This window comes from Ceratina calcarata, unplaced genomic scaffold (assembly GCF_001652005.2).
Source record: "Ceratina calcarata isolate Rehan_Ccalc_2016 unplaced genomic scaffold, ASM165200v1 scaffold397.2, whole genome shotgun sequence".
Lineage (NCBI taxonomy): Eukaryota > Metazoa > Arthropoda > Insecta > Hymenoptera > Apidae > Ceratina > Ceratina calcarata.
The window spans coordinates 533,731-557,304 of record NW_017163090.1 but is presented as its reverse complement, the minus strand read 5'-3'; the positions used below and the strand labels follow the sequence as shown (position 1 = coordinate 557,304).

Here is a 23,574-nt window from a genome sequence, read left to right as displayed (position 1 = left end):
GTTTTCTTTTAAAAAAAAGCAGTTTTATACGTGATGTAACTGTACTTCTCGGCGATTCTCAATCTCGAAGAGAGGACATGTGATATAGAAGTTGAAGGCACGAATTTACCGTTTTTCGTTAATTTAAATTAAAAAAATCTTCTTTTTATTTTTAAAAAATTCGTTTTTTCAGATTATAGTGATAGTAGGAACTGAAACAAAGTTATTGGATATTGATTAGTTTATTTTTTTATAGATTTCCGTGCTGTTTTGTATAATAATGAAATTTGTGCAGGAGAACGGAGGCTACAGGGAAAAGGAGAAAGAAGAGGTGAACGGCGATGGTAAGAAGGAACGCGATCACAGCGAGAGTGAGAACAGTTGGAGCAGCGTGGACGAGATCGAGCCGAAGGAAATGGCGGACAAGTGCACTGAGGATGATAATTTCGAGAAGATCACGGAGGAGGAAGAAGAGGTAGGGCCGCAGATGGAAAAGTGCAAGCAATTAAGACGGAAATCGAAAACGATTCGCAAACCGGAAGTGGTTCAGGATTGCAAAGAGATCGCGCAACGCAGGCCCCTTCTCACCTCTCCGTCTTAAGTTTAAGTAATCGAACAAACCACTTTACTCATCGTTCTAATTTATTGCCATTCCCTCCCTTTTCATTTTTCTTTTTTGTTCTTAAGTTATTCATTCCCCAACAGGGGAATCGTTACAACGTGCTCGAGGCACAATCGCTCAAAATAATTTTTCAATCGAGTCCGAACATTTAGAGCGTCCAGAAGGTATGTTATTTTTTTATGAACTAAACCGAGGTCAATTCTTTTGACTTGTCGGCCATGTTTAATTCGGGAAGAGAAGATTGACGCGCGTCCTTATGCTCGATATTACTCGCGATGTATCGACATATCCTCCTGAAATTATATTTTTATACTTCCACTGATACGCCACAGGAGAAACTATGTTGCAGTTTCTAATACACAAGCATGGATTCGATATCTCTGCGAGGTTGAACGCCCCGACGAACAGTTTAAAGACCAATTTTTCATAATGGATTCCATCCCCAGTTACAATTGCTTTAATCTAATTTTGGAACAGCTTATCGCGGGCTTTCACGCAGTTTCGTTTTTATTAAGAGTCAACCACCGCAAGTATCGGGTCCACGGTTTCGTTTTAAAGATTGCGACACCAGCACAATCGAACGAAAAACTTGTTCTATCGTAGAGAGTCCGAGGTAAGGACAGTTGATTGGCCAATTATGTTTGTGCACGAGCGTCGCGCGACTCGTCGCAATAAAGTTTCATCGTCAGCTCGTAGATTACTCGCGACGAAAGTTATTCGTCGTCGTTCAGAGCCCCTATCATCAAAAATTCGTGACTAAGTTCTTGTGACAAACCCGAGAAAGTTCTCGCCCAGTTGGAAATTCGACAAATCGATGAAGATCGGTGAATTATAGTTGAACGCACACATGTAATAAGACAACGTGAACGGAATCATAATTATACATCCGCATAAAAGATTTGCGATAACGAACATTCAGTTTAGAATTGATGAATGATTCTTTATTTTCGACTCACAATACTCTACCTAATGAATCTCTCATCTCTCATCTTTCAACGACAGAACCATAGCAAATTATCATTATGAGTTTTTCATTGCAAGGTTTGACAGTTTGAATAGTCACGAAATTTAGGAAAAAGAAATGCGGAGATCGATTAATGTGGACGATGATTCGGGTTTATTGATGTATGTATATCATGAAATCAAGTAATGGTCGATCCTCACAGAGCGGGCGATGCGATGCGATGCGCTGCGTTTCCGTATTTTTCGAGCCTTCGGCCGGGTCTACCAGCGTTACAGCATGTACTAAAAGCATGTAAAAGTAGGAGACTTCGGAGGGCCCCAGCGACAGTTAGCCGAGAATGAGTAGCTCGAGGACCAAAAGTAGAGGTCAGACACCCCGTTGTTCACTTACACACAGACGAAAAGGTCGATTTTATGGCCTCTGCGATGAAATCCTCAGGATTTATTGGCAAGAGTACTTTCGGAAAAAACGCATGTCTTTCTTTTCATCTATGTAAGTGAAACGCATCGAACTTTTCGTCTGCGTAAGTGAACAGCGGGAGGTCTGACCCCTACTTTTGGTCCTCGAACTACCGATTCTCGGCTAACTAACACTGGGGTCCTCCAAAGTTTCCGGCTTTAACATGCTTATAGCATATGCTGTAGGGTGTAGTCTACAGACTGGTAGACTCGGCCAAATGCTCGAAAAATCCGGAAACGCAGCGCATCGCCCGCTGTGTAAGGATCGACCATAAATTTGCATTGAACGTCGTTGGGACTCGTCTTATCAGTGAAGTTTGTACAGCCGTTCGTGAATCGTGGCCAATGTTTACTCATGTTCACACACCAAACACGGTGTAATCATAATTTAGGTGTAGCAACAGTCACCTAAAAGTTAAGTTAAACGATGTTAAATGTTGGTGGTTACTATTTGGAATTGATGTTTTGAATTTTGTAGACGATGAATGAAAGCGCGCGTGCTTGTGTGTGTATATAAATGTGTATAATAGATATGTGTGTCGTTTCAAGTCTCGCGGACACTCGTCGAGTTCAAATGTTTTAACTTTTAAGGATCGTTGAAAATGTGAAACGGAGATAATATATTGTTTTGTAAGACGTGAGCTAACATTGTAAAGAAGAATCAGAGAGAACGTTGTTAGAACGACGGTTCACTTGTAAACGATGTCGACAAGATCTGTATCAGATTCGCGTCCTGTTGTAAAACCTTTTTCTACGTGTACACGTTGGTACAATTTTTGATTACGATTATTGAGACTCATGAAAGCGTTACGACGAAAATGTATGACGTCGATTCTGCAAATCATTGTTCCGAGTAAATAGTTTAACTCGGTTGTGTCGGTTTGATCATTAATACGCACTGTCATGGTGCTTGTTTACACTAGTCGCAGGATTACGATTATAGTTAATCTGCGTGCTGGGGCTATTGCTTTCGGATTCGTCAATTAGAGCTTAAGGAGGCAATCTCGTCTCGTTTGTCTCGTACAAGGGAACCGCACGCAGTATTTTCTCATTCCGGCGTTAAAGAACTTTGTCGGGTTCGCGCGTTCACGTCGATGTTAATGGTATTAAGATATCGCGATCTAATTGAGTGTATGTCGTTAGTCCAAAATAAAAACAACAGAATATGTTCTAGCAAGCATTGAACATTTTATTCAGTTCGCAAGCTACACTTTTTGGGTAAATACAAAATCATGATTTATAATTATCAAATATCTTTGGCCGAAAAGTCAAATGATAAAAATTCATCCCACGCTCAACGAAATAACTCAAATAAGGGGAAAGTCGGCGAACAACAAATAAACGATCCCTTTCCAAACCCGCCGCGGCAAGCGACCGGCAATCCCATCGGAGAGGTAGATGCTGCCGCTGCTACATGACAAACCGCGTGCGTGTGCCGGAGCGTGCGTTTCAAGCCTCGTCTCGAGCAACCCGCCGTCACCTCGTGCAAATTGTTTTCCAATTTTATACCTCATTATTCGTGGGAGTTGATAAAGAAATTACGCGGCATCGATAGAAGAAGACGGGTGATGACACGGCCGACGTCGAGAAAACGTACCTAAAGAAGGTAATCGACGCGAATTTGGAACGAAGATGATGTAAATCGCGTTGGAATTGACATCAATCGTAGCTGTTATTCTTATTACGTTTAACGATCGAAATATATGTTACATTCACATACAGCGCCGCGTACGTGTGTGCGTGTCGAAGATCTAGGTTCGTGATCGGGCATGACCGTCATGGGAATGTTCCTTCGGAAAAATACCCGGTCTTTGAGCGGCTAATTGATCCAATTCAGGAATCGTGCGGGCAGTTTTCACACGTTGCGCGTCCACGCGAAATCGTAGCACGCGCCCACGCTCGAACGCGTGCGATCGTGCTTTTCGGTCTGCGCGTCGCGTTATCTTTCTCATAAATAATTATACGTTACGCGAAATCGTGTCCCCGATGTCATTCATCAGTTGACACCGTCCGAATTCCTAGGTTGATACGACGCAACCAAATGAACCGCGTTGGGTGACGATCGGCTTGCGTAGGCGTTCAGACACTTGTGGAAATCGAGAAGCGAACAACCGAGCACGATGCCCAGGACGAATCAATTGCCGGCCACGAGGGAGTTGCGAAAAGGACTGCGGTAAGTTGTTATTATTATATTATTAAACATGGTAGTAAAAATTTACGGACGTGAAATTTTTCTCTATGATCGTGGAGCTAAAAATTGAGCATGACGCTTCTTCTTCGTCAACCGCTAAATTATACCGACATTGATTTGATACAATTAACGAACAATAAAGATGCGGCGTGAGATGATAAAAAGAACATTTGTACGCATTGTGAGTTTCCGTCACGATGTGTGCGGCTGGCTGAATCGCATTAGTGGTGCTTAGCGGTTGGATATAATTGTCGAATATCCGCTATAAATTGTCGCAATTGCATGCCACTTCCCGATAGCTCAACCCGTGCGTTCTACGACCCAGATAATGTACCTCCTCTTAATTGCATATTTTATTGTTCCATTTTAATCCTACGTTGAATAGGTGCGTAATTGTCCTTTGCTGTATAATTCTGAAACTATCAATTTTTTCCCTCGTTATGTATAATCTTCTCATACAGCATGTAAGAACTGAATAATGACAAACTGTTTTCTCAGAATCTAATTAAAATATCGATCTCATTTTTTTTAAACTAAATGTTTAAACATTGCTAATATTTCAGTATATATTAAATTCTTTTTTGGGAACGGAAGACCGCCTTCTGTGGCAAACGTTTCAGAAACGTAATTCATAATGTGTATGTATAACCGAATGTTTTCACTCAAACTAAAAATAAATTTTATATCGTTCTTAAACAGTGCCTGCTGTAGAGTGTTCCTCGTCTCGTTCTGCATTCTATCCTTATAGTGTTTGAAAAAAGGGAAGAGAGAAGAATATTGTATACATCATTTACTTCATTCGGTACATTTTAAATCGAAAATAAATCGCGTGTGCGCGTGAAGACGAGGGAACAATTTCGGTCGCGTAAAACGCGCAGGTCCAAATTGATTTTCCTCGCTCAGCTGGTGCGCCGTTCACCCTTATTGCGATGCGGCTAACGCAGGCTAACGTTTCGTATGTTCTCCAATGGGTGAATTCTATTCACAATGCGAACGGAAATGGCGAAGGATCTTTGATAAATCGAATCAAAGACCGGTGAATGGTAATACGAATTTGAACGGTGATCAAGAAACGTCGATCTGACGTTGACAGTGTGTGTTCAACGACCGGGGTTTGAAGCGAGGGTAAACGAGAAATTTTGCACGCGCTCGCGTGCTTGTTTGTACATACATACAGTTGCGTGTAGTCGTAACACGATGGATTCGGAGGACTCACCGCCGAGGAGAGATTGTTAAAGAGTGGCAACCTTATGGAACATCATAGACGGAAAAAAGTACGCAATTTTTGACGCCCTCTAAAATATCCAGCACCAAGAAGTAAGAAACACAAAGCAAAACTTGGTTTCTCGTTGGTTCTGAACTGCGTTACTATAATAGACGTGTTATCGATGGTCGTTGATGCACTACTAATGAAGTAATTAATATCATCGGTTTCTAGCTTTAAGTTGTGTTCTGTTTATCTGTGTTCTGATTATCTATTAATATCATCGGTTTCTAGCTTTAAGTTGTGTTCTGATTATCTTACGTTAGCTTACGTTTGTATTCCTTTGTATACCTGCTTGATCTTGTTATGACTTATGTATGTATTCACGGGCTTAACTGCTCAGTAATGTATAAAAACGAAATCAGTAATGGAAATAAATGAAATGCAATAGGATAACGTCGTTGTTCATCGCTGATGATACGAGATCGCAGAGAACGTTTCAGCATGCTGTTCTTCGTTTTTGTTACATTTCATGATTCCTCTTTGTAGAAGAGAAGAAACGTAACTTCGTCGCCTTCGTCGAGCACCAACTTCGCGTACGCCAGCACCAACGACGCGCGTCAGTGCTATATGAACGAAAAACGAAACTCCTTCGATTCGGACGATGTCGGGACCGCTCGACTTTTGCGCTCTTATTCGCCCAATCGCGACAAAGCGAAGCGGCACTTTGCGAGACTCCCATTCGACAAGTGAGTCACGACCCATAGCCGTCGAATACAAATTCGAAATTCGAACTTATAATGACACGTTCTATTTTCCACCCATATCGATGCCAACATCGTTGTATATTATTTTATTAGTATTAGGATATAAGAATAATCGATTTAACAAACTGATTTCGTAAGATGTTATTATGCAATGAACATAAGGTACGGAGCTCCAATAGTTCTTTGTACGAATCACTGGCTATATATTATGATCATGGAAGATTTACGTAAAAAATATAAATCATTTCCCGTCGATCATGCATTCTGTCTTTGAACGATTATTGAATTTAAAACGAGTTATTTCTTTTTTCAGGTCCTACATCGGCAAGAAAAGTATCGTAATTACCGTCTTGGTATTAGTCATCGTAATTCCCTCGATAATTGTGATCTGCAGAGCCTATGGTGCTAATAGCGACATAGAGATTCAAGAAAATGAGGAAATACCACCGGATCCGGAGGCGTTCTTACCACCATCGTGGAGTAAATTGAAAACGTTCAAGTACGGTGCCGTTTGCGCGGATGGTCCACCATGCGCGGTTATCGGCAAGTACGTGAAAATATTATTGACTAGTGACAGGATGATTAATTCGCACAATTTTATCCAGATCGATTCTAGAAAAGAATGGCTCAGCGGTGGATGCGACCATATCTGCAATGATCTGCAACGGCCTGGTCAATATGCAGAGCATGGGCATCGGTGGTGGGTTTGTCATGACGATTTATGATAAAGCCACGAAACGCGCGTACACGTTAACGGCGAGAGATCGTGCTCCACTGGCTGCTAACGCTACGATGTTCGAAGGGAAACCAAAAGAAGCGTCGTTCCTCGGTAATTTTTTCTATATTCTCGGTGAACGAATAAATTGAAAACTAGGAAACTGCACCAGGTCCATTGGCCATCGCCGTTCCCGGGGAGTTGGCAGGATATTGGGAAGCGCATAAACGCTTCGGCAAATTGCCGTGGGCCGATTTGTTCCAACCGTCGATCGAACTCTGCGAAGAGGGATACAATTTGACAAAAATTCAATACGACGGATTCAAATATAACGCGAAGAACATTTACAATGACCGCGTGTTGAAGTAAACCTCGCTTGAATCTCGCACTGAGTTACGATTGCTGGCACCTGTATCATCTTCCTTTATCTTTATTGCAGGGAGTTATTCGTAGATCCGAAAACTAATGACTTTTACAAACCTGGAACGATTATTAAACCGAAAGTATTTTGCAAAACGTTGCGCGTGATCGCAGAGAAAGGTGCCTCGGAACTTTATAACGGAACTTTGGGCAAACTTTTAGTAGATGATTTGCAAGAGAAAGGCTCAATAATAACGATGAAGGACTTGAACAATTATAGGTACTAACGATAACATTCGAGTGTGATCACGTAGATGGATGTTAAAACTGATGATTACTCTTAGAGCAACGTGGGACGAACCCCTCCAAGCGAATCTCAGCAACGGGATGAAAGTTTTTACAATCGGATTACCCTCAAGTGGAGGTCTTCTTACTTACATGTTAAATATCATAGACGAGTTTAATTTCACGGCTGATAGCATAGCTGATTTCGATCAGACCACGCTCACGTATCATCGGCTGATAGAGACGTTTAAATACGCGTTCGCGTTTAGAAACGATATGGCTGATAAGGAATTCGTCGACACGAGGGAAGTTAGTAAATATGATGCAGTAATTTTTGTTTTCATTTGGAGAACGATAAGAACGTCGAGTATACGGTTTCGTTAAAGATCTACTGATAAACATGTTTTATCAGCAAACTATCTAAAAAAAGACACGTTTATTAGGCTTCAGTGCTTCTTAAAACCTAGAGCTTATAGCTTATTTACTCCTCCGTCTTTGTTTAAGTTAACAATGAACTTGACGTCGAGGATTCTCGCGCACGAAACTCGAATGAACATTGATGATCATAGAACGTGGGATGATCCATCGCACTATGGAGCAGTGACGATGAGTACAGCAGAAGATCAAGGAACTGCTCATGTTTCAATATTAGCACCCAATGGTGATGCGGTATCAGCAACTAGTACTATTAATTTCTAGTACGTTCAATCTTAATGTAGCAAAGTATCTACGTAGTATTTTCGATTGCCATTTTAACTGGCATAGTATAAGACAAGTTTTTTATTTGAACAATTATCTTTCAGTTTTGGCAGCGGGGTAGGTAGTGAGGGCACCGGGATTATACTTAATAATGCGATGAATGATTTTGGTATCCCGTCGGCGGTAAACTACTTCAGGATCCCACCGAGTCTAAATAATTACGTCGCTCCTGGGAAAAGGCCATTGTCGTCGATGGTACCCACAATTATTGTAGACTCGAATGACAAAGTGAAAATGGTGATCGGTGCCTCTGGCGGTACTAAGATCATCACAACAGTGTCACAGGTCAGAACATTTCCACTGATTAACCTTATCATACTTCTTAAATGGGGTCTCACTTACTGGTAGTACAATTAAAACGTGGAAACGATCACTGTTTTATGAAAACCTGTTTCCTATTCACCCTGATCTTTTGAAGAAATCGAACAGTGTATGAAAATATCAAGTGATAATTTCGAGATGAAGTAAGAAATTTGTTTGAATGGCTTTAGGTAATAACGAGGATCATTTGGTTGGGGCAGACGGTGAAGGAAGCCGTCGACGCGTCCAGAATACATCATCAGCTGTTCCCCCCGGAGATAGCTTATGAGTACGGCGTGCCAAAACAGATAATCGATGGGTTGAAGAGGCTCGGGCATAAAACCGCTCGTTACAGAGTTCGCGGCAGCGTGGCCTGTGTCATTTTCGTTAAGAACGACACTATATTCGCGAACGCGGACTTCCGGAAAGGAGGCGACGTGTATGGATTTCATTGAAACGGTTAATTACCGACAAAATTCATTAAACGATATCTTCCAGTAAATCGTTAAGCTTCACTAACACTAATTATTGTAATGAGTTGAATCATGGTTGTATATACTTATACGAGATGTTAACAGAGACAAAACGCAATATTTGAAACAAATTCTTTTTTACAACATCGCTTGAACGTCCGCAATCTCGTTATAAGTTCTACTCAAGTCTCTAGTATTGAATCTTCGAATGTTTCATCATGAAATTGTGTATTATTTTTGTCACGTTTGTTCTATGTTGAATTGTAACGGAATTGAAATTCTTTAATAAAACTTTTGCACGTTGATATTATTTCATTCTCAGTGTTTCGATCGAACTTTCTATTGCGCAATATATTGCATGAGCGCGAGAATATCTTCTTGTTTCATCAACGTAATCGCAACGTAATTTCGGTTACTGACCGAGCGGGCAACAGGAACATTCTGGCAAACTTTTACTCGAGCAGGTAACGTTACCTCTTGCAATATCGATCGATATAGGAAATACGCGAACGTTGCACTGTTAAGTAAACGAGTGGTTCCAAAAACATCAACCATTTAACCTCAGGAGGAATATTGGGCAGACGAGCTAAGGCGGAAAGGGTAAGGAAAAATGTATTATTGAAATCATCCTCGAAACCCGTTCGAGAACTATTCAAACGGGATGGAATATTCAAGAAACATGGCCTGGATGTGCATCCGTCTCTTGGATCAATACCTATGTACTTGAAACGTACTTGCTGTTCGTTTCAACCCTAGAAGCTTCTCGGGAGCTCTCAGTGTAACATGAATCGAGTACTAAAGACTTCTTTTAAAGAGACAATTATTTAATGAAATAGATTGCAAGTTATCGTATTGCTAATTCTCTATAATTGCATCTTCTTAACATTCTAAGATACCGTAATTAAAAAATAATCCTTACTTTCCAACGTTTTTAAAAAATTGTTGGTAGTTAGGGAACGTCTATTCACTTATGTATGCGGAAAGAAATCATACAAATAGCGTTAATCGAAATGCATTAAAAGCTACAGGTGTATGCGCATGTACACGTAATGGAGTATTCACACTTTGACAAGTCGTACGACATGGGAAAAGCAGGTAAAAGCTGAGTGCCTCAGTGGACTTGGTGATTCCGTGGAACAAATCCCCTGTTATTTAAGTTCGTGTAACTGCTGGTCAAGGGAGCGAGTTGTCGAGAAATCATACATGTAGTATGAATACCATAATTCGTTTTCTTTAAACTTCTCAAACTGAACGTGATCGTAACAAGATCAGACCGATTAACGGGATTTCGCGGATTCGCAACATCCTTTCAATCGAATGAAATTTCATCAATAGAATAGTGTCTAGTAATTCCGATTCAGATTTGGCAAACAAATAGCTGTGCCACTATAACATTATTCCAAATGAAACATTTTAATAGCTTCAGTAGTTTTAAACTCGCAATTCCAATCGGCGCGTGCAAAAAATGAAACGTAGGAGAAGACAATAAATTCGAATGTCATTGTTGGATACATAATGCAAGCGCCAGTTAGATAATCTTTTATTGTCAACTTTGAAAAACACTGTGCGCTCTTGCCAGTAATATTTCTTACGACATGAGTCATAATAATGTTCGATAAGAGAACATAAGAATTTAAAGGTCATTGCCGGCTTGAAATTCATTAGCATCGATCCTTGAATTCATCGTTGCTAATTTATATCCTTTTAAATGATTGAATATGCATTTTCTGTTTTTAACCAAATGAACAAGAGTTGAAGATCAATACCGTTTATCAAACGCGGTGAGTAATTATAAGGTCAAAGGAAATGTATTTTAACACTTGAAAAGACACGTGCGGATGTTATGTGTTGTAGAGCACGTAGACGTCGGACGTGAATAAATACTATTATGTGGTATGTCTCGTTATCAGACTTATTTTAACGCGAATTGATTAACATTGAATAATCAGGTTTATAATTACGTAGAATCTCCGATAACTGGAGCATGTCGCTGCTACACGTTTGAAAAATAGAAATCCGGTCAACCTGGAATTCCTGCAACTAAATACTCTTAACTATTTCTATGTAACTATATTGCAAAATAATGATTGATATGAATATTTCAATTTAAGAATATGAAAAATAATTTTTGTAAATCATTGCATGTTCATTTAAAATTAATCCCTTTGCTCCCCAGGAATATTCTCACGTTCAATTTCGTATCGCACTTCTTAACATATGGCAACGAATGAAAAACGCAAAATGTACAAAAAGATTGCGATGGTAGGGACGCTTCTAGAAGTCGATGTAATCGAACACTAATCGCGCGTGCGTGATAGATCCACTCTTTTATTTGCGAGCGATCGTAAAGACAATGCAGCAGAAATTCGATATGTAAAATCAGGATTTATTATCGTTTCACATAGTAGTGATTTTAAAAAATTGTCGAACTTCGAAATATATGTGAAAAGATAATTGCAGATAGTCGATCAATATAACCCATTCAGGGCTATTTATAATTATAGATACGAGATTTTTCTGTGCAGCTGTATTAATGTATGAATTAAAACTAATATTACCTTATCGATCAAATTGATTATGAGAGAATCTGTATTTGGAATGTATCCGTTACCCTTGGCAATCGATATCGCAGCATGCTTTCAATGTATTTTAAAAATCCTTCATTCCATTGTGTTCTACGATGCACAACCTTATCATTAAATGCATTTGTTACGCTCGTTGTCACGTGTTCGAATCATAAAAACTAGTTTTTATACCGTACACAAGTGAGAATGCAAGTAGACTTAATTTATATTGTAAAATCGATTAACAAACAACTTGAACTATCAAAGCATTGTCTTGTATTAGATATTCGAAACACAACTGGGTAATACGCATGCGCAGGGTTTCCCAGGTAGTCTACATAAAGAGCTGCAAGGAGCGGCGTCCGGATAGTATTGAACCAAACATAAAAGACGCACGAGTTTTGTACGTTCCTTCAACTGCGTATTTACGCGTCTGGTTACTTATCTTCAACAAACATTTCGGGAAACGCAAGAACTATGTCCGAAGAATTCGGTGACGAGTACGAGCACTTCAACTATGACTACGACAAGCACATTTTCACCGGGCACAGTGGAAAACAGCGGAGCAAACGGGAGGCTGCGACGCATACGAATCAATTCGATCCGTGTGGCCATTCGAGAAAGATCGTAACTAAACTGATGAACACCGAGCACAACAAACGGAACATCGCTAAGAGCAAAGCGTAAGCTGTAAGTAAAGAACAATTTTCGGATACGATGTAATTTCATCGATGCTTGCATTTTCCTTGAGCTCCATTATCGATTCGCGACCATCCGGAATGTTCCGCAACCTTGGCCGAGTTTTTGCGTATTTCCATTGATATTTATCTCTGTTCAGTTTGAGTCGTACATCGCAATTGAAACGAACGTACCAACGCGTTTTTTTTTAGAACAAGTCTTAGTTTTTTATTTTAATTATTAGTAAATATAGTTTGCGTTACTGTACTTCCACTTCTTTTACCGCTGCGTAGTAACCATCACAAAGGTGACTCATTTCTTGCTCGAGCACTTGTTGCTTTTTTTTTATTGTTTTACAAGGTGATAAAATAGATAAGAGAACGTATATAGCCCTGGAATGCTTATACGTGTTTCATTATGTAGAAATATGTACGGGCGCAACATATCGTATGTTAAGGAGAGTCGTTCCTAATGATTTATTTTTATTTGTTTCAGGAGTCTCGAAATTGCGAAATAATCATGAAAAAGACGAACGTTTGCTGAAGTCCAAGAGATCGACACTCCTCAAACATCACGTTTGAACACATTATATTGTAAAACAATTTTTTTTCCTTCATTTTCCTATAATCTCAGCCATGCATTTAGTCGCTGAATATAAATCTTCATTTAGGATAAGATAATGATTAGTATATAGTACAAAACGTTACGTCTTGTAACTATTTACTCTCAGTCATATCATATGACTTATAGAGTAATAAATCTCACTAGGATTACTCTGGATCCAGGGTTTACCTAAGCCTCGTGTTCTCTTGACACCGTAGTAGTTAAGTCAAAGAATATTCATACTGAATTCACGCACATTATATAAATTCTTTAGATATTGAGCATCTAGTTGAACTAGTTTCGTTTGAATTGATATTAAAATCCAATTGCTCAATTTTATAATTAGAAACGTTTTTTTTTACAAGAGTTCATTCATTAAAGAAATGCATTTCTTTTTAAACCGTACTTCAAGAGTATTCCTTAAAAATGTTGAATTCGTTAGAAATATTAAAAATATTGTGAACAGTGTATAATTTTGATGAATAAAAAGATTTATCATAAAAAGTAATTTTTATTTAAACAATGATCCTTCTGTACAATTTTTCTTAACGTTATAAGGCTTAAAATGGTACTCATAATTTTATTAAAACCTATATTCACATATATATCAAAGCAACAAGCAAATGCAATGTTTAGTTACCATTAAATGGTTGTATTTATAAAAATATTGAAATATGTACAAACATCTTTCTAAACATTACAGTACCTGTTGCAATATTTTCTTTGTTTTACCGAAAATATGTCGATGAATTTAAATTAACGTAATTAATTAAAGAACATGTAGAGGGCATCTTCGAATTAAAGCGTATCTAGCAATTAACTGCTTAACTTGAACTCGGAAAAATTTAACTCTTGCCTCAAAATACCAGTAAGTATGAATTCTATCGAATGAATAGTAACAAATTTAGGTGCTCTTGCGAGGAACTTCTGTGCATTCGCTAGATCTTCTTCACGAGTGACAATAATAGACTTCTCGGGCCACGATTGTGGTGGACGAACCAAGGGTTTACCACCGCACGTGATGATTATAGCTGCAAAAGATAAATCAAATTCTTGAATCCGTAACAAAGAAATTATTTACTTTGATACGTACTTTTCAGTTCAGGTAAAGGAGGTGGTGCTACGTTGGAAGTTAAAACAATCGTATATCCTTCCAAAAGTTTATGATTTTTTGCCTTTCGCAGACTCTCCACTAAACTGAACTTATATTGTTTTTCAGTCACGGAATCCTTTAATATGTAATTTTCTATGTCCATGTACTCATTTGCCTTTCCGCTATCTATCAGCCAATCGATCGAAACTATCGGCACAGATTGCGCGAGAGCACATAGGAACTTGAGCGTTCGGCGTACTTTGTCCGTTACCAACACAGTACACTTCGTTGTATCCTCCACTTGAGATGCCCCTGCAAAGAAATAAATATACAATCACTCCCCTTATTATAACTTAGAAGAAGCAAACTAATACGTACCTAATTTTGACATCACCTTCGTGTAGTCATTGCTCGACACTCCTGTAAATGAGATCCTGTGTTTCGTCTTGCTTAACGTCGACATACTTCTACGTGTTCTATTAGGCGATACGTTTAGTGTAGTATTAGCTACGCTTGAATTTTTCGCTCGCTTAGGTTTCGAAATGGAAACTTCGAATTGTGCATTATCAGATTCGTACACAATGGAGGAAGAACTGCTGTTTCCTGTATTATCAGTATCTGTACTTATGTTCCCACATTTTCTCTTACTCCTGGTATTGATAGGTTTCGTATTTATACTTGTGTCTTTTTTCGATTCTGTGATCGAGACGGGATTTGGTTTCTTGAGCACACCACTCATAATCATTTCTATCTCCTGCGATTCCTCCCCAATTTCAGAACTAATTTCTTCTACCGTGGTTTTAACTTCCTTCTTCGCCGTTCCATTCGCATTTCGCGTTCTTGTATTTCGTGTGGTATTGCTGTCTTTAATAATGGAAGTATTGAAAGAGCTTTGATTATTCGCTTTAGTCGCACGACGCGTTTGCCTCTTGGTATTATTCGTATTATCATTTTCAGGTATTAATTCCGCCCGAGTGATCGGAGATATCGATCCTGTCGTACTACTCGGAGATGCCACTGGTACTCTTTTTAGTTTTATCATCACTTGTTTATCCGTATCTAAGTCAGACGGTGTTGAGCTCGCGCTACTCAGATGGGGCGAATCATTTCTTGTAACATAGTTAAGAATAGTTGTAGACTGTCGCTTGCTAGTACCAGCGTTTCTTCTATTCCCTCTGGTTAAATTCGGTTCGTCTTCGTTAGTGTCCGTCTTCAACTTCTTCCCAAAGTTACTTTCATTCGTGTCTACAGTACTGAGATTTCTTTTTCGAGTGCGCATGTTGCACGTATCGTTGAGGACGTTCTCTTTGGCTGGTCCCGCAGCCACTTTTGCAGCCGGCACTTCTTTTCCTACCTGCAAAAGAGACGGAACATCAGCATCCTTCTTTTTAGAATTACGAGGTTTTCGATTGGTTTTAATAGAAAGCACTTGTCTCGCCTCTTTTTGCGAGTCGATCGAGGTCGCTATTGTTGTCGATTGTGCAAGGAAATCGCTCGCTTTAGATTTGGGTTCGGATATCGACCGATTGACTTCAATGCAAGAGCTTTGCCTCTCTTTTTTTAGGAATTCGTTCGGAGCTACGAATTTCGATTCCGGAAGGGAATCTTTCTTTTTCGATTTTCTCGCTGGCGTTTTCCTAGTTTTTCTTTTTTCCTTATTCACGGATACTTCGTTAACATCGAGATTGCTTGCGGTCGAATTCGACAAACTTTCCGTCAGCGTGGAAGAACCAAGCTCGTTATCATTATGAGATTCAGCATTTTCGATGCTTTTAAGAGATACCGGTACTCGGGGCTTCCGACCTCTCTTCTTTTTGGGCGCAATTCTTACGGATATTTGTTTTTCAAGATTGAGATTAATGTTTATTCTGTACTCGGATGAAGTCGTTGAAACTGGACTTCCCGGATTCGACAAAGTACCTGAAATTTTAACCTCTGGTAAATTAGCTAACATATCCTCGTCACTATCTACGGATGCGTTAGAGGACTGTTGAAGATCCTCCCCAGTGATTGATGTGCTACTGAATACTTTATTGTCCAGTGCATCTTTTGGAACATTTTTATCATTTTTAGACACATTTGCTTCTGCCGATATAGTTTCAACTGTTCCCGATGGTTCCTGTTTTTTCCTCTTAGACGATAGCGGTGTTGTTTGCTCTTTGGTTACGGATTTTGATAATGGTGTATTCTTACGCGAAGATTTCGGTGTCGTAGGAGTTTTAGGTGTAGATTTTACTAATTCCGCATCTTTAGACATAGATTTCGGTGTATTACATTCGTTCATATTTTTACAATCAATCGCGGTTCCTTCTTTGTCTATTTTGTCGTCAGTTCGCTCACTGGTTTCGAAATTTTGGGAATTCGCTAAAACATTCATCTTTCTTTTTGAAGTAAGACCGCAGAAATAATTCTCGGTGGTCTGCGAATCGTCATCAATATTCTCATTCTCATTAGATCTTGTTGATTTGCTTCCCGTTGGCGAGTCACTATCTACGTCTGCAAGCTTCTTAGGTGATTGGAGAACATCTCGAAGAACCTGAGTCGATATTTGATCCTGCTCGTCGACACACTCCTCATTCATGTCTTCAAACATTGCACCTAAATTTCTTTCAATGGTATCATTTAAGCTCACTCTATTCGATGGTCCCGATGGATCTTTGTTACTGCTAGGAGCTATACGCTGAGTAGGCTCTATTTCATAATCGATGTCTCTAACGCTGCGTTCTTCAACGATGCTCGAAGGTCTCGGCTCGTTAGCTGCCTCCGAGGATTTCTCCGGTACACTAAGTATTTGCGTCGGAGAATTGTCTTCCATTTCTGTAACATCTTCTTCATCGAAATTTCTTTTCGCAGTAACAGAAGTGTTTTTCATTTGCTGCGTGTCATCGATTTCTGTTTTTGCGCTTTCATTTATTTTAACTTCATCACACACTACTTCGGCAATCGTTTGCGTAGGTGCATCAAAGACCTCATTACCTGTGTCAACCTTCTCTTGATGGCACAAGTTCGTCGAATTTGTCACCGTAAATGATTGAGTAGGTTTATCAAAAAAATCTTCGGAGTCTTTACTCGAATTGTTATCACCTGTAGTTTTTCTGCTTCTGTTACATTTCGACTCAAAGGAATTGGACGCTGATGTCTTTATCCTCATGGCTAATTCCGCAAACTGACCTTCTTCGTCCGTGGTCGAATCGTCGGACTCTTGACTTTTCGGTGGGTTTGTAGTGCTTGTAATGTGAATGACATCATCTTGGCTTTTATTGTATAAGTAGCTCTGAAACACACCTCCCTCTTCGGTATCAGAGTCGCCTGCTATTAACGAGGCCTTGCATGAGTAGTCGACCTGGCGCGTTACAACCTTCAAAGCATTCCGATCGAATTCAGTTACTTGCGTCATTGCGTCAAATATATTATCATCGTCGGTGCTCTTCTCGTTCGCATCTACGTGCGAACCGGTTCCCGCGGTCGATGGTTCTGCAACCCCATCGTTCGATTCATCAAAGTATTCTTCTAACATGTTTTGTGAGCCGATCAAATTCCGACTTTCGTCGAGATCTGGGAGTTCGTTACCGAATCTCGTTATCAATATCTGTGAATTTTCTTTAATTTCATCATTTTCATTCTTATCCTCACTACAACACGATATATTCCTTTTAATTTCAAACTTCTGCGTTACTCTATCATGAATCGTATCTTTTTCTGTACTCGTTGAGCTTTCATCATTGATTCCCGACGTTTCAGTATCACTTCGAATTGACCGATCCCGAACTTTTTTCGGCGTTTCCATATCATGAACGTTCACAATGCGTTGTGTTTCCATGTCATAAATTTTCAATTTCGCGAGTTTATCATCCTCGTGTTGCGTTTCTATATCATGAATATCGGTAATGGAAGAATTCGTATTTCTCTCTTTCTGCTTTTCCGCGTCGCTAATATCATCTGGGAATTGTTCGCACAAGGGTTTGGCCGCCGCGTTAATTATGCTCACGCGAATCTTTTGGGTCTCAACGTTGTGATTATCTGTCTCGTATGAATTGTTCTGTGTTTCCATATCGTGAATACTAACGTTCTGTTCACTCACACTTTCCTTCTTTTTTGTAACGAAACTCCCGGAAGTGTCCAAGTCGTCGATGGATGAATCCTGGACCTCGCTCTTGCGGTTGCTGCTAGCGGACAATCGCAGAGGACGTGAAGGATAACGAAACAGATGTTTTTCTTCATCGTCGTTTTGCGTGGCTGGAATCGCGGAGACGTTTTCCATACCAGAAGAATTACTCTACACAGAATACACACTATATGACATTAAATCAATCCTACAGTCATGAAATTGTACAAGAACGAATTGTAAACGACTTTTACCATTGATGAGTCTGGTGTCTCAGGAATAGACATATGCGCTTTGGTACGGTTTGGTGCTGGAGTTTCTGAGATCACAGAGTCATCCGGCGAACGGTAAAGCTTGTAAACAGCTCGAGCCATACCGAATTCTAACACATTTCCATCTTTGAGTTCGTATAAGCGGCCAGGTCTTAAAGTCGACTGCAGAATACAGAGGAAATGATTACTAACTGGTTGAATGAAATTTATATCATGCAATTGTCATAACATGAATATAAAAGCAGTAAAATCAAATGACTCAACAGGATAAAAATCGTGAAATTTTAACGATAAATACGTGAACGAAATGGATTTTACGTTGTTCAGTTTTGTGCTGTTCGACGAATGCAGATCGCAAACCCATGTCGCCTCGTGACTGTTAGCCTCGATCTCCGCGTGTTTCTTAGACACCGTCTGCAAGTTAAATTAATCTTCCTATTATTCAATTATTTTTGCCACGATCCGAAGTCTTAACGTTTATATCTGGACTGTATTAATGCTCGAGTAAGGCAATGATAAACAAGTATCTTAATTAAAGAGATTTTCACTAAACCCAACATCGATTTAAATTCGATGTAAAAATGTTTACTGCGTTTCAAGTCTCGAATTTCTCACTGAACTCTTTATAAATATTTTGCTTCTGTTTTTGCCCTTATCAGAATGGCATTGATTTCTATTTTTACTAGTTACTATCTACAATGCAAATATTGCGTTCGAAGTCAGCAACTCTTTTGAAGAATATAATTTACTGCATTCTGATCACGGATCCATATAAGGAAATAAAAGAAATATTCAATGTAAAGATATTCATGAATTCTTTCAAGTAGCATTGATATCAAGTAGAAATACATACGTTAATACACGTTTCTTTAAACTGTGTTATCAGAGATAATGGAAAGCTTCGTATCTGAATGTGCACTACGCTTGTCTCGTTTGGATTTCGTTTCTTTGTTTAATAAATGTTTATCTAAAGATTGACGGGATTGAATAAAATTACGTTACTTTGAACAAAGAAATTGCTAGAAACGTCGTGTATGATAAGGTATACGAAGAGTTATTTATTATATGAAATTAGTAAAAAAAAATACATTTTGAATCATTTACTATGCGTGCTAATTTCCTTGCATTAGTTTAAAATGTAATGACATAATTAATCAAATAAATGAAAAATAATAATAATAATAATAATACACTAAAGAACTAAATTCGACGATTAGAGTTTCTTTTTATCGCACGTAATATGCAATTTCCGAACGAAAATAGTGTCCCATCAGCGACTCTCCAGAGGACAAAAGCGAACGAACGTAATTGCTAAGACTACAATCTTATCACGATTATGCATTTGATGTTCATAGATTGATACGTCAGTATGAAGCGATGCATTTTATCTTAATATTGTTTCGAGGCTGATATAAATAAAAATCGAGGAATCATTTTCGCTTGTACAAAATTGGTGTACGTAGTCACGCTGACGGCTCGCAATGGTAATCATCGTTCAAGAAATTCTAAGTAGGGAGAATTAATCGGCTGATTTAGACGTACACAGATAAACGTTTCACTGTTTTATTCGGTGCGACGTGTATCGTACGCACACTAGCGAAGTTCAAAAAGAGCGTAATAAATAAACGAGCGCAGGTCGTCGCCGGCTTCAATCCCGTTGAAGATGACGAGACTGCAACTTCTCTTAGTTCTCTCTGGCCTTGCGACTCTCGCATGGTCCGCCGAGGATGTGCCCAGGGTCAAGACGCCACTAGGAGCGGTCAAGGGATACTACAAAGTGTCCGCGAATGGAAGACAGTATGAAGCTTACGAAGGAATCCCTTACGCGTTGCCTCCGGTCGGGAAACTTCGATTCAAGGTAGAGAATGATAGCCGAATCGACTGATTAAATTAGTTTACTTTAGAAGTCAAACAACTCTGTTTTATCTAATCTTATACTCTAACTCGGTCTTATCTTTCAAATTTAGAGAATAGAGTTTTATAAAGCGTTCACTCATTGACCTAGATTCAGCCTTGATACGATTCTCAGTGCACTTAAATTGTGTAACCAATTAGATATTCTTATCAACAAGCGATGTTATATAATCTCATCGCGTACAATATCGCGGTTTCATGTTTTAACACAATGGAAAAATACACATGGAAACGAAACTATTCTCTCGTTTTTTCTATAGTCGCCTCAGAGATTACCAGCATGGGTAGGCGAGCTTTCTGCTACCAAGTTTGGAAGTCCATGTCTGCAATATAGCCAACTACCCAAGGAGTCGAATGAAAAAGTCGAGGGTGCCGAGGATTGTTTGTATCTGAACATTTACGTGCCAGCGGAGAGGAGAACGAGTCCTCAATTGCTGCCGGTTATTTTTTGGATCCATGGAGGAGCTTTCCAATACGGCAGCGGGATGGACATGGGTGGGAAATACCTCATGGACCGCGACATCGTATTCGTTACAATCAACTACCGTTTAGGGCCGTTAGGTAAGATGACAATTATTTAACTCGCTAATTCGAGGTATTTTTAATAAATTTTTAGTAATAATAAATTTAATGTGTCAAGGCTTCCTCAGTACAGAGGATGAAGTTGTGCCCGGTAATATGGGACTAAAGGATCAAAGTTTAGCGTTACGATGGGTTTCGGAGAACGTCGAATGGTTCGGTGGAGATCCAAAAAAGATTACTTTGGTGGGTCTAAGCGCCGGTGGTGCCAGCGTTCACTACCAATATCTATCTCCCATGAGCGCCGGGCTTTTCCAAGGTACGCACGATATTAAGAATATTCGAATTATTTAATATCAATTACACTTTAATTTCGCAGGTGGTATCTCAATCAGTGGCACCGCACTGAATTGCTGGACGCAAACAGAAAATTCATTGGAGAAGGCAAAACAATTGGGTGCTTTCATGGGCTGTCCCACAGGAAGTATCAGAGACATGGTTCGCTGCCTGAGATATCGACCTGGCAAAGCTCTAGTGGAAGCCGTTGGCAAATTCATGGTAATTTATAATTTGCTATTTACGATATCCTGATACAATTGATAGTCGAAAGTTATTGATTGAATTGTAGCCCTTCTACTTCAATCCATTCACGCCATTCGGGCCGGTTCCGGAGAAAGCTAGCGACGAACCGTTCATAGATCGCACACCCGCGGAGATCATAAGCAGCGGCGATGTTCATGATATACCATGGGTGACCGGAGTTACCAGCGAGGAAGGACTGTATCCAGTGGCTGGTAAGAAATGTTCAACGACAATAATCGTGATCACGTATAACGACTCAACGAATTTTGCAGAATTCATTGCTATACCGGAAGCATTGAGAACACTGGAAGATAATTGGGAACTTCTTGCTCCACACTTCCTTGATTACAATTACACTATTCCTAAAGAGAAGCACGTCGAAGTTGCGAGACTCGTTAAGAATCATTATTTTGGATCGAAGAAAATTGACGAGAATACGATAAAGCCCTTGATTGACATAGCGAGCGATCGATTCTTCGTTGTCGGTGGTGAACAGGCTGCCAGGATGCAAGCAAAAGTAAATCATCAACCTGTCTGGTTTTATTATTACTCTTACAGAGGTGCTCACAGTCTTAGCGAAGCTATGAGTGGTACAAGCACTAACTATGGTATGTGATTTAAACTCGAAAGGAATAGAAAGGAAAGACAGTTAGATTTATTGTTTATTTAATGTTTCGAATAGGTGTGAGCCATGCGGATGATGCGTACGCAGTAGTGGATACTGCTTATTTAGATCCAACGACAACGACAGAAGATATTAAAATGCAAAGGGTTTTAATAGATCTCTGGGTATCGTTCACAACTAACGGGTGAGTGAAATTATTTATACAGACAGTTTGGAGGCAATTCATGTTATATTCTAATGTATTTTATTTTTATAATTTGAATTAATTTACATTCAGAGTTCCAAATGTCGGTGGTGCTAAATGGCCAAGACTGAATCCAGACGAAAAGATATTACGCTATTTACACATTGCTGGACCAGACAAAATTACTATGGATAGCAATCCGAACTTAGGAAACAAAGATTTCTGGAATTCTATTAACTTTAATGAAAACAAATTAAGCACCAAATCCAGTACACCAAAAGAAGAATTATAGAAACCCTTTCTCTCAATGTTTATTGTACAACTTATATAATTTCTTTTATAAAACGTTTTACTATGAATTTCTTAATGTCATTTACATTACTTGTACATTTCAAGATATGTAGAAGATTTCGGAGAAATTATAAAATGTGATTCATACAATGTAAAAGCGTAAGAAATAAATTTACGAATTGATTTTTATATTTTGTATTAAAAATGTTTACCTAGACTTTTTGATGATGAAAATAAAGTGATTTAATTATTATTTATTGGATTAACTTTAACTATATACATACTTGGTCATTTATTATAATATCACTGTCCGGGTGTCTACCAATTTTGTTAATTCCTTCCTTGACTGGATAGGAATTTGACCCAATATGTAGAATTCCAACCTGAAACATCGAAAAGAAAACAAATCACGTTGTATGCATGGATGTATATATATTTATTGTATTAAGGTTTGCGCTTAGAACAATCTTTTACGTTTTCTTTTCATATAGTAATAGGTTCGCTTACAACAAATCACATTGGAATAGAAATTGTCAAATCGTAATTGCTTCATAAACAATGTATTATAAATGACAGCAATCAGAAATAACAATAAATTAAAAAAAGTATAATTTTTGAAATGCATAATTTATTCTCACCTGTTGTTTTTGCGCATTTTGTCGCGAGAGTAAAGCAATTTTTTGGGTCGACACATCACGATCTTCACAAACTTGTGTTGCGGGAATATCCATAGTAAAATAATTTATTTAACCACTATATACATACGAATCATTCGAAGTTTCTCCTTTCAAAATTCTTTAGAACATAACCTTCTTTAAAGACGAAAGTCGGTCTAAATGAAATATTAATTAATGATTATAGTACGCGAGTAATTACATAAATTAAAATCACACACGGTTAACGATACAAACGAATTTACGTAACATTTATAGAAACATTAAGTACGAACAGACATTTAATGCCGTGACATACGCGTACGAATCACGCGATTATTCCTTTCCCGCTCAGTCCCGATCGTCCCGATTATTTGGTTACTTTGTCCAGGAAGGAAGTATATGAAAACTGAA

General features: G+C 38.9%; 5 protein-coding genes across 13 annotated transcripts in view; 4 read left to right on the top strand and 1 right to left on the bottom strand.

Annotated features, from left to right (window-relative positions):
* Positions 1 to 3,200, top strand: part of LOC108626361 (uncharacterized) — a 40,675-nt gene extending 37,475 nt beyond the window's left edge. For both annotated transcript variants that reach the window (XM_018026986.2, XM_026814748.1), the window contains exon 10: positions 275 to 3,200. In XM_018026986.2, the coding sequence (XP_017882475.1) occupies positions 275 to 580 (306 nt within the window). In that variant the 3' untranslated portion in view covers positions 581 to 3,200. The remainder of the gene's footprint in view (positions 1 to 274) is intronic.
* Positions 3,201 to 3,447: 247 nt separating this feature from the next.
* On the top strand, positions 3,448 to 9,392 carry LOC108626360 (glutathione hydrolase 1 proenzyme). 5 transcript variants are annotated; one of them, XM_026814752.1, is made up of 10 exons: positions 3,448 to 3,629; positions 4,046 to 4,196; positions 6,499 to 6,732; positions 6,791 to 7,014; positions 7,073 to 7,265; positions 7,340 to 7,540; positions 7,605 to 7,854; positions 8,050 to 8,243; positions 8,349 to 8,589; positions 8,796 to 9,392. In XM_026814752.1, the coding sequence occupies exons 2-10, from the start codon at positions 4,144 to 4,146 to the stop codon at positions 9,057 to 9,059; spliced, it is 1,854 nt and encodes a 617-aa protein (XP_026670553.1). In that variant the 5' UTR covers positions 3,448 to 3,629; positions 4,046 to 4,143; the 3' UTR covers positions 9,060 to 9,392. The 5 variants fall into 5 exon arrangements, with proteins under 5 accessions (XP_026670553.1, XP_026670554.1, XP_026670550.1 ...); XM_026814749.1 differs by lacking the exons at positions 3,448 to 3,629; positions 4,046 to 4,196 and adding exons at positions 5,107 to 5,488; positions 5,968 to 6,167; XM_026814751.1 differs by lacking the exons at positions 3,448 to 3,629; positions 4,046 to 4,196 and adding exons at positions 5,107 to 5,531; positions 5,968 to 6,167.
* A 2,608-nt stretch (positions 9,393 to 12,000) lies between these two features.
* Positions 12,001 to 13,204, top strand: LOC108626382 (nuclear protein 1). Its single transcript, XM_018027027.2, has 2 exons — positions 12,001 to 12,331; positions 12,815 to 13,204. Exon 1 carries the CDS (start codon positions 12,119 to 12,121, stop codon positions 12,326 to 12,328), a length of 210 nt encoding a protein of 69 aa, XP_017882516.1. The 5' UTR covers positions 12,001 to 12,118; the 3' UTR covers positions 12,329 to 12,331; positions 12,815 to 13,204.
* Positions 13,205 to 13,413: 209 nt separating this feature from the next.
* Positions 13,414 to 23,522, bottom strand: mu2 (mutator 2). Of its 4 annotated transcripts, none has more exons than XM_018026956.2 (8): positions 23,146 to 23,522; positions 22,792 to 22,890; positions 18,711 to 18,806; positions 18,375 to 18,554; positions 15,454 to 18,291; positions 14,394 to 15,369; positions 14,016 to 14,327; positions 13,414 to 13,953 (listed from the first exon to the last, which is right to left on the bottom strand). In XM_018026956.2, exons 1-8 carry the CDS (start codon positions 23,236 to 23,238, stop codon positions 13,739 to 13,741), a joined length of 4,809 nt encoding a protein of 1,602 aa, XP_017882445.1. In that variant the 5' UTR covers positions 23,239 to 23,522; the 3' UTR covers positions 13,414 to 13,738. The 4 variants fall into 4 exon arrangements, with proteins under 4 accessions (XP_017882445.1, XP_026670547.1, XP_017882444.1 ...); XM_026814746.1 differs by having other exon boundaries at positions 14,394 to 15,935; positions 16,020 to 18,291; XM_018026955.2 differs by having other exon boundaries at positions 14,394 to 18,291.
* LOC108626344 (venom carboxylesterase-6-like) lies at positions 19,939 to 22,575 on the top strand. The gene is made up of 8 exons (XM_018026959.2): positions 19,939 to 20,250; positions 20,567 to 20,867; positions 20,947 to 21,144; positions 21,205 to 21,383; positions 21,454 to 21,619; positions 21,680 to 22,015; positions 22,090 to 22,216; positions 22,310 to 22,575. Exons 1-8 carry the CDS (start codon positions 20,056 to 20,058, stop codon positions 22,506 to 22,508), a joined length of 1,701 nt encoding a protein of 566 aa, XP_017882448.1. The 5' UTR covers positions 19,939 to 20,055; the 3' UTR covers positions 22,509 to 22,575.
* Positions 23,523 to 23,574: the final 52 nt, after the last annotated feature.